Source organism: Humulus lupulus, chromosome 6 (assembly GCF_963169125.1).
Source record: "Humulus lupulus chromosome 6, drHumLupu1.1, whole genome shotgun sequence".
Classification (NCBI taxonomy): Eukaryota; Viridiplantae; Streptophyta; class Magnoliopsida; order Rosales; family Cannabaceae; genus Humulus; species Humulus lupulus.
The window spans coordinates 187,708,467-187,718,376 of NC_084798.1; the positions used below are offsets into that span (position 1 = coordinate 187,708,467).

Consider the following 9,910-nt stretch of genomic DNA (forward strand, 5'->3'; position numbering starts at 1 on the left):
ACTTATATTCCTTTATGGATAAAGATGTTCACAGAAACACCAGCTGAACCCAACTCCACAGAGCCTAATCGAAAAAGTTGAACATAAAAATTAGTAAGGATATCATCTAGAATGTATTACACAATACATATCAAGCTACTGAAAGCATATAATTTGACTACAAATGTATTAATAACAAAAATCCAAACAATATTGATCGATTAGCTAGCAAACTTAAAATCATAAAGGAAAAGAAAAACCATCAAATGGAATCAAAATTGTGAGAAACCATAAACTATTGTAACGAATCAAGTGATTGCCCCACAATTGTTGGTATAGACAGTACCAGAATTTCACTCTTGACAACCACAGAATGTGATATACCCCTAGGAATTTCTGCCAACGATCACAAAGAGACAAAACCATTAATGCACCAAGAAAAGGGGATATAAAATGCTCAACACTTAAAAATTTCATAAGAATAAAACATGTAATGTAAAACCTATCCTTCATCAACTATTTGCCTCCACCATCAAGAGAAGCCTCTTCTCCTTTCAATCATCAATCTCAGATATACTAACACCACTATCTCAACTCCACCGACTACCGATCATATGTAGGCAAATGATTATTTGTACGATGGATCACCACTAGTTTCAAAGATTGATTGTGTCATCATACCAAATTGCAGTCCTTAACGACATCTCCATGGAAGCAACAAATTTAGCACAGTTCCCTGTGTGCAAGATACCATGAATTGAGAATCTACAATGAACGGCCACAACACCTGGAGACCATTATGGGTTCTCCAAAACCCAAAAGCCAGAAATCAATAACGCTCACTATCTGAGTTTCAAATTTCAAATGGAGTGGTCTCTCTCACTGGAATTTTGGTTACTCTCGTTAGCCCTATATGACACAGTTTGAGAATTTAGCTCCCCTCGCTAGAATTATTTGAGAATATGACCGTTGGAGAATTTGGCTCCCTCAAATCCGCGATCGCGAACACGCACTCTCTCTCTCTCTCTCTACCGGTGGAGTGGAGGGAAGTTCGTGAAGAGAAGCTCGGCTTAGCCACAGACTCGGGAAACTCAATCGTATACGCGGCTCATTTCAAGGTTCAGTCTATTGGTCCGGGAGAAGGCCCAATTACAGGAGTTGGCTCTTGGGCCTAAGTGCTAAAACGGACCAAAGATATTGTCGTAATTACCTTTTTCTTACTGTATATTTAGATTAATACCAATTTGTTTTTAGTTTTTCAAATTATTGAAGTTTTCGATGTGTGTTCTTAGATAACAGACCAAATCCTAGATTTCTTGCTTAGTTCCTTCATGCTCGCATTCACTTTTATTGAGAAACCGCCATGGCCGCCGGCTCCGGCGCCAGCAACTCAAACAGACGCAAAGCCAAGAAGATGAAGAGTATCTCTCAAAACGAAAATGACAAGCGTTTCACCCAAGAAGAAATCCTAACTCTCGTAAACAACGCCGCCGCCGCAGCTCACTCTTTCCTCTCCCAAAACGACATCCTCCTCCTCCCTTCCCAAACCCTAGCCCTAGAATCCCTTATCTCCTCTGCCCTCCTTTCTCTTCGTCGCTTTAACCTCCAACCTCTATCTCTGCACTCTGCCCCTCATAATCCGCCAGAGCCAGGCCAATGCTGGTTCGGCCGATTTCTCTCCATTGCAGGTGCCGGAGAGCACAGTGTTCTCTGGTTTCATGCCTTCCGCATGTCCGAACCCTCGTTCACACTCCTCCTCAGGCTTCTCACCCCCGATCTCAACGCGGCCGCGGTCCATTCCTCAGTTCCGGCCAACTTCGTCCTTGCCGCTGCTCTCTACCGCCTGGCACACGGAGCCGGCTACAAGGCCTTGGCGAGACGTTTCGGACTCGGCTCCTCTGAAAAGGCGTGCCGAGCGTTCTTTACCGTATGCAAGGCAATCAATGAGAAATTGGGGCATTTTTTCGAGCTTCAATCCGATCTTGGTAGGATTTTGGGTGAATTTGGATGGCTTTCGCTGCCGAATTGCTGCGGAGTTTTGGGTGTCGGAAAGTTCGGCGTCGATGGCGGGAAGGTCTTGGGGGAGAATGGGTCGCTTTACGTTCAGGCATTGGTCGATTCCGCTGGTAGGTTCTTGGACGTCTCCGCTGGTTGGCCGAGCACGTTGAAACCTGAAGTGATTTTGCACCAAACGAAGCTCTACATAGGCGTTGAGGAAACGAGGGAGTTGTTGAATGGGCCTTGTTTGGAGCTCAGCAATGGCGGATCGGTTCCTCAGTACGTATTGGGGGACTCTTGCTTTCCCCTGCTTCCATGGCTGTTGACTCCTTACACAAAGTCAAAGAAGGAAGGAGAAGAAGAAGAAGAAGAAGATGGTTTGACTTCAATGGAGAAAGGTTTTAACTCAGCGCACCTAAGGGCAATGAGATTGGTCAGAATGGCATTCGGGAAAGTTCGGAATCGGTGGCAGCTTCTTTCCAAGCAGTGGAAAGAAGAGTGCCTTGAGTTTCTACCATTTGTGGTCGTTACATGTTGTTTGCTTCACAATTTTCTGATCAAGACTCGTGAGATTACGGTTGAAGACGAAGAAGAAGATATTGGTAACTCAAAGGAAGAAGAAGACGAGGAGGAGGAGGAGAAGCTTCCTGTTTTTAATGGAGAAATGAATGAGAGTGGACAGAAAATCAGGGACGCGGTTGCCATGAACTTGAGCCGGGTATGCTTGAAAAGATGAATGTTTTTTCTTGCATACTATCATAGTTGCTTATTTCTTTCTCTAATCGATTACCGAATCGGTGCATATTAAAATTTTGGGTTGTAATTTTAGAATGATATGTGCATAATGCATGTATAAATGCAAATTATGTATTAGCAAGTACAATGTAAGCTGATTTATGTACATATAGAACTAGCTTTTGGTTAAATAATATGATTTTCTATCTAATTTAATGGATTGCACTTTTACTTCAACAACGGTTTGATTATCTAGCGTAGACATGTTTTTATTATTTGATTTATTGTTGAGGATGATGTTCACGTAGATGATGTCTTTTAAGGATGATTTCCTTAAAAGAAAGAAATAAAAAAACACGGTTGTGTGCCTCTAGTTGCTGAAAAGTTGGATTTAAGACCAACAAAGTAATCCCATTTACATTTATTAGAATTTTTGTATCGACATTCCTGAAGAATTTAATTGGTAAAAGAGATGCAAGATTATTTTTCATAATAACAGAAAAGTAGCTACATATTAAACAAAGGCAGGAACGACAAGCTTATATATATACATTTACAGACACTATGCACTATCTTGTTACTGTGCTGACGAAGTCACCTGTAGCTTAACCAGTCAAGGCACAAAACTTATCAATAGTATAGACTAGGTTGAGTTAGACTCCGGCTCTGTAGTGGTTTTTCAGTCCCCCAAAACTTATCAGTTCAAGTGTAATGATCACTAGACTATTACATTACTATATATATATATTTATAATGCTGCTGTGGCATAAATCTGGTAGTTCATTTGTTAGCTAATTACGTTAGAAAAACGAAGCTTAGCTGATGAGCAAGTCGCACAGTTCAACCAACAAGATATCAGTCCCCTGTAGCCTCCTTCAGAGCTGTCACCTTCCCTTTTCTGTAGAACTCTAAGAAACTCATTTACACTTAAACTTCCGTCACGATTTGCATCAAACACATGGAATATTATGTCAACCACATTGTTCGTAACCGAGACTCCGCATACCTGTATGAACAAATCACCCCTTTAGTAGTGAGAATCTATAGATTCTGAGTGGGAAAGTTAAGATGGAAGATATAATTTACCTAAACATATTATCAGCTTAATTGGTGTGATTACCTGTGATGCAGCTCTCTGGAAATCGTTTTTGGTCAACGCACCATTGACTTCTCCATAGCTGAAGATAGCCAGTGAGAAAGACTGCAACTGCTTACGCAGATTTGCAAATTCTTTGAATTCCTCAAAGGTAACACGGATGCCTGCGAGTCTTGGTTCGGTTTCGATTTTGTCAACCCGATTAAGCAGTTTGTTTATGTGGTTTATATCAGCAGATGCCACCAATGACAAGGCAAAATCTTTAGCTGATATCGTTCCCTGAGATTTGTGGTCATAGTGGGAGAACTCCAGCCACAGGATCTATTAAAGCCAAAGACATTTTTGTCTTAATACCAAAGAGAAAGAAAGGAACATCTGCAAGTTACAATGTAAAAGAATGACTTAACGTTCTCTAATTTTACAGTCTCTGTGCTGCTCATATCTTTACTTGCGTTTTACCTTGTAATCATTTCAGTAAGTTTTTGTTTTTCTTTCAATTCTTCTTGTAAGTAAACACACAAGAGATGTTGATATGCATTATATTATTAAACTCTAGGGTTTTCTTCTTTTCAAACTGAGATTCCTATTATTTAAGATTAAGTTTTCTGTTTATTTCAATGGAGTTTCCAACTGAATTGAATTTTTTCAAGGACTATGAAGATTGAGGCTGAGAGAGAGAGAGAGAGAGAGAGAGTTATATGTACTTCATTATGTAAGTCTCTAAGAAATTGATCAAATATTTCATGTCTAAGAGGATTCTTGCCATCCTTGCCAAAGAAGTACACAAGGAGGCCTCCATTTTCAGTCGAAACTGCTTTCGGCCAAAGACGTCGTCCATCCTTGTACTGAGCCCCTTCTCTGGTTTGAGCTCGCATCAAAGCCATTAATTTGCAAAACTCCTCCCTATCTATTTCTCTGTTGATTTAAAACAAGAAAATGTTGGTGATCGAAGACAAAAACATTCATTTATCCATAAAGAGCTTTAGGCACAGAAAATCTGTCTTGCTTAATATTCATGGCATGGTAACAAGAGTGACCAACCCGTTATTGTCAAGATCAAACATCTTAAACGCCACTGAGAAGCTGGAATCTGGGATTCTTAGCAGTGTAACAAAAAATAGGTACCTGAAAATCTCCAAAACAAATGTTTTATTCATCTAAAGAGCAACTCAATCTGTTTGCAGCATTTTGGTATTGTCTTCAAAGTTCAAAGAGCTGATCTTCCTCATAAACTTACTCTGCAAAAGAAATAAGTCCATCGTTGTTGGTGTCAAAAAGCATGAAAAAGTTTGAAGGAGCACAATGTAGCTCCCCGGACACCCTCTCCCCTCTTAGAAATCCTTCTCTGACACGATCTGATTCCGAGGGAGGAAATACAGGCACCACCGCTCGCATCAAGTCAGTTGGCTTCATAAAAATCTCTCCAGCAGGTGTTCGAACTGATGCAAAGTACTCAAAAACCTAAAATAATTGTAGTTTATTTCACTAATGTACCTCTTTAAACTACTAGGAAGATTAAAAGAAGAGAAATTTACATAATTTATAAATGAGTTTTCCATCATATATCATGATATGTCATACTTCTTCTGAACATTTAAAAGTTTTAAGACCTCATTTTTATCAAGTCCTCCAAACTTTCAATTCGTAAAAATTGAAAAGTATTCTTCATAAGAGTTACCTTGAGAGAATTGTCAATAATTTTCACAATAACAAAGATTGATAATGAGATGGAAATTTCTTTAAAGATATACCTTTTCAGGAGGGCTTTGCATCCTTATCCGTTTCTCATACTTGAAGAAAACTCTTCTCCTATAGGCATCTGAGATCAACTATTATCAGCATAATATTAATTTTCCTTATTCGTTAACCAAACAAACCAAAAAAAATTCAATACCTTTAAAGAGAAAAATAGAGTTCTTTTCAGGTCTTGATTCTTGAAACTGCTCCTCTTCCTCCTTGATCTCGCCATTATCTGAGATTGTCTCTTTAGAGTCATACTCGAAAGAACGAGAGAGATTCGAATCCCAAGAAGGAGAAGAATAATAAAAGAGGCCTAAGCTGAATCCAAGAATCACAACACCTGAAGAAACTGATCTCAAAAACCGATCGGAAGAAAAGAACTTAGTCTTGTTACCATCATTGTGGGAGCTCAAAGAAGAAGAAGAGGAGGAGGTGGAGCATCGTGTTTGGCTGAACAGTGGTGGAGAGTGGAGCCGGTGAGTTGTTGCAATGACAACTCGGGGGATTGAAGGTAGAGATTTTCTGATTGATTCCCGAGAAAACATTAAGCAAGCTTTTGGATAAGTTTTCTTTAACAAAGGAAGATAAAGAAAGAGAGAAAGGGACAACCACGGAGTGGAGAGAAATTTGTGGAAAATAATTTTGTTTTGAGCAAGAGAAATGGTGGGTCTTGCTTATGGGATTGTAACTGCTTCCATTTTCATAACGGTTTTTCAAAAAGTTTGTTATTTTTGTGATTGGACGCTTATATGAGCTATTCGTATATACACGTGATCTCTTTTTGTTCTCCTAATAATATGACTCGGAAAGCAAGACACCTCCTAAGATACCAAGTTTAGTAGAACACTTTTTTTATACTTTTTTAGACTACGTTGTTTGACTCATTACTAGTTTAGACCTTGTGTTATAAAAAATTATTTTTTGGACCCTGTGTTTTGTAAAATTGTTCAAATAGGCTCTTAAACCTGATTTTGATGAACAAAAAATTGAATATAAAAACACAGTTCTTAGGCAGAATGACTGTATTTTTGTTCTTAGTTGTTAGTTTGATGAATTATTTGTGATTTTAATTAAAAAAACTTTAATCAAAATCGGGTTTAGGGGTCTATTTGAACTATTTTAGGAAACACTGGGTCCAAAAAATAATTTGTTAAAACACAAGGTCCAAACAAGTAATGAACCAAAACATAGAGTCTAAAATGTCATAAACCCATTAAAAAATATATATACCAAATATGATATGTTTTTTATACTACTAAAAAAATTATTAATGTTTTTAAAAATAATTTCTTGTTTTGTAACATCCTAAAAAATAAAAGAGTAATGATATGTATATACAAACTATGCATCAAAACATTACACATAAGTGACATGACAGTTTTCAATCAATTATATTTATTTAAAATAAAACTTAATATTTTAAACAATAATATCGTGTCACTATTTGTAATAATCGGATGCATATTTTGTGTGTACATATTATTATTTATAATAAAATGAAAAATTGCATATAAGAAGACTTTTTTTTTAATTAAAATTAACTTTTTTATAGTTCTTGTAAAAGATTATCTTTTTTGATTTTTTTTTTGATTTTTTTTTTGATTTTTTTTTTTTTACATTTTTTTATATATTGTTTACCGAGTTTTTCGGAAACTAGAATTATGAAAGATTAGAGAGCGTAAAAGAAATGATTTAAGAAAAGTAAACAAGGTTTTTACGTGGTTGGGGCGTTAATGAGCATTAGTCCACGAGACAGTTATATTAGAGCTTAGAGAACTTTGACAATGGAGTTTTCTACAAGTTTTAGCAGAGTAACTACTTACAATCAAAATCTCGGATCCCCTCCTCAGTGCACCACTATTTGTATTTATAGGCACATAAGTGCGCTGGGCTTGGGCCGGGCTAATCCGGGCCCAATAAGGGTGTAAATATCACTGACTTCTCTTGTGAGAGCCCAATACAAATGATTAATATATGAAACATACATTAATCAAAGCCCATTGGGCCAGCCCAAATAATATCTTATTCTAAGGCATGCGAAAAAACTGGTGTTTCAGTCTGGGTGTTAGGGGCAAAGAGGAAGATTTGGGGGACAAGATCAATTAGAGTAGTGGCGGCGCAGTTCTGAACCAACGGCATACAATCCCGAGGTAGTCTCGTCTGTAGGTTAATCGTGGGGACAACACCCCACACTTCATGGGACGGTGTTAGTATCTTGGACATATTATCGTGCCAAGCTCGGACAACCCATCCAGGTCCGTTTACCAAGGTCCCCCTCCGCTTACCAGGGCCCCGTTTCATTTACCAGGACCCGAGTTCATCCATGGAGATCCCAGCCCAATTTTGGATTTGGGAGCTGCGACCTCCTTTACCATACCTTAGGGAATATCCTGGTACGCGGTCCCAAGTTTGTACAACCTGCCCTGACGATGGTTCCGGCTTATTCTCCCGGTAGCCCTTTAGGCCTTACTGAGACTTGGGTTGCCAATACCCATTTTCCCTTCGCCTAATGGGCCTGGTCTAGGCCTTAACTCCCAGGAAAGCGGCCCATGGACTTACAGTGTGGATCCGTACATGTGTGGAAGAAACGGGGATAATAATTACCCCCCAAGCCTTCATCTCAGCTTGCGCGGTGAAGGCTTGTCTCCCTCCCGGACCATCTCAGCACTTCTCGGCTCGTTTCCAAGGGGACGGGTCTGCGGACGGATGACATCGCCGGCTGATCGATCACGGAGTGAAAACCTGCTTCGATGTCCGGGAAAGAATCCAAAAAGCTCGGACCGCTTACTAGGATCTGGGTTCATTTACCAGAGCCCCAGTTCATTTACTTCACGGCCGTTTGGAGACCTTACCGTTCGCCCTGCTTCATCATGAAGGATGCACGTGTCCCTTTGTGACTGGCGCATTGATGGCACTTGGTCTTGAAAGGTCAGCAAACATTTTATTGGTTATTGTGATGGGGGCTAGTATGTCAGCTCGGTTTACAAAGCGTCCCATCCGCACAAATTTTCCCACTATTATCTCTGCGACAAAGAGGACCGTTGGATGGGACGACCTTTGAGGTGCTCTTTTTCTGGGCCGTTGGATTGGGGCGGCGCGGATCATGCCTCTGGGGTACTGTGATCCAGTACTCGAGTAGGTCCATTAATGTCCCTGCACGATCCAGGACCGTCCGATGGGGAGGATCGCGCCGAACCATTAGATTGAAACAACCTTCTGGTTCTTATAAATAACCTCAAATTTTCATTTGATATCTTTACATTCTCATAAAAGAAAAATGCTTAAAGGACCTTTTATGTCCGAGCTTGCCGACGACATTTTCCATCGTCTACTTCGTCTTAGTCGTCGTTTGTTCCCAATGCACCCAATATCCGCACCTTCGCCTGAGCAGACGACATCGGCCTGTCCCATAGACGAGCTTTTGAGCCGCCTTCAACTGTTCAAAGCCGCAATTTTACCGTCACTATCGCCGGAAACCCACCATTCTTCACGACTAGCCTTTTACAGTAAGTTTTCCTGAGTTTTGCTTTTATTTTCTTGCATTTTCCATACCATCATATTTATCTGTTTAGGCTATTAAATCTTGCCTATGTTTAGGTTGGCTTTGGGCGCATTAGAATAGGTTAGGAAAAGAAAACTAGTCCGGGCTGTCCCGGATCTCCTCAGGCTGGTTCTGGTGGTTCCTGAACAAGCGGCAATAGGCCGGCTTAGGAGAATAGCTAGATCCTTTCTTTTTTGTTCCCAATTAGGGTTCCGTGGCTTCTTGGTGATCCCGAACCTGATCCGGAGGGGACTCCTCCAAGCATTTCGTAGGAGAGCCCCTGTACCTTAACCAACTTTCTTGGGTTTTGGTGCTAACTGCTTGGTTGTTTGTTTTTTTCTGTTTTGCTCCCAGATCATCACCCATAACCTCAGGCATTACCCTTCATTTGGAAGAACAAGTTCATGCGGCCCCTATCACTCTATCCAGATCCAAGACTCCCAGTGGCAACAGATGGGAGATGGACGGGGTACAGAACCTGTTCCAAAATTATCAGATGTTGTACGCCTTGGAGAGCCATTTGGGCGTGGAGTCGACTTCCGGACTATTCTATAACTGCCTGGCCAGAAAAGAAGAGAAGGCTCACACCGGCATGGGCGAGTTCGGAGCCTGGAGCGTAGGCCACATCAGTGCGGAAGCCACTCTCTCGCTTCACGACTACTTCATGCAATTCCTCAAGTTTGTGGCGATTGCATCGTTCCAGCTCCTGCCTCAAGCGTACTGGCTGCTTGCGGGATGGCGCATCTTTTGCATAGCGAAGCAGATCCCGGATCCGACTCCGGAAGAGGTGTTGTATTTCTACAAGTTGGAGCCGCAGGTCA

At 40.5% G+C, this 9,910-nt stretch overlaps 2 protein-coding genes across 3 annotated transcripts; one reads left to right on the forward strand and one right to left on the reverse strand.

Annotated features, from left to right (window-relative positions):
• Positions 1–695: 695 nt before the first annotated feature.
• LOC133782839 (protein ALP1-like) lies at positions 696–3,978 on the forward strand. Of its 2 annotated transcripts, XM_062222247.1 has the most exons (2): positions 696–2,695; positions 3,844–3,978. In XM_062222247.1, exons 1-2 carry the CDS (start codon positions 1,343–1,345, stop codon positions 3,877–3,879), a joined length of 1,389 nt encoding a protein of 462 aa, XP_062078231.1. In that variant the 5' UTR covers positions 696–1,342; the 3' UTR covers positions 3,880–3,978. The 2 variants fall into 2 exon arrangements, with proteins under 2 accessions (XP_062078231.1, XP_062078233.1); XM_062222249.1 differs by lacking the exon at positions 3,844–3,978 and having other exon boundaries at positions 696–2,923.
• Positions 3,168–6,225, reverse strand: LOC133782838 (calcium uptake protein, mitochondrial-like). Its single transcript, XM_062222246.1, has 7 exons — positions 5,703–6,225; positions 5,560–5,627; positions 5,046–5,269; positions 4,850–4,933; positions 4,513–4,723; positions 3,833–4,129; positions 3,168–3,718 (listed from the first exon to the last, which is right to left on the reverse strand). Exons 1-7 carry the CDS (start codon positions 6,091–6,093, stop codon positions 3,500–3,502), a joined length of 1,494 nt encoding a protein of 497 aa, XP_062078230.1. The 5' UTR covers positions 6,094–6,225; the 3' UTR covers positions 3,168–3,499.
• Positions 6,226–9,910: the final 3,685 nt, after the last annotated feature.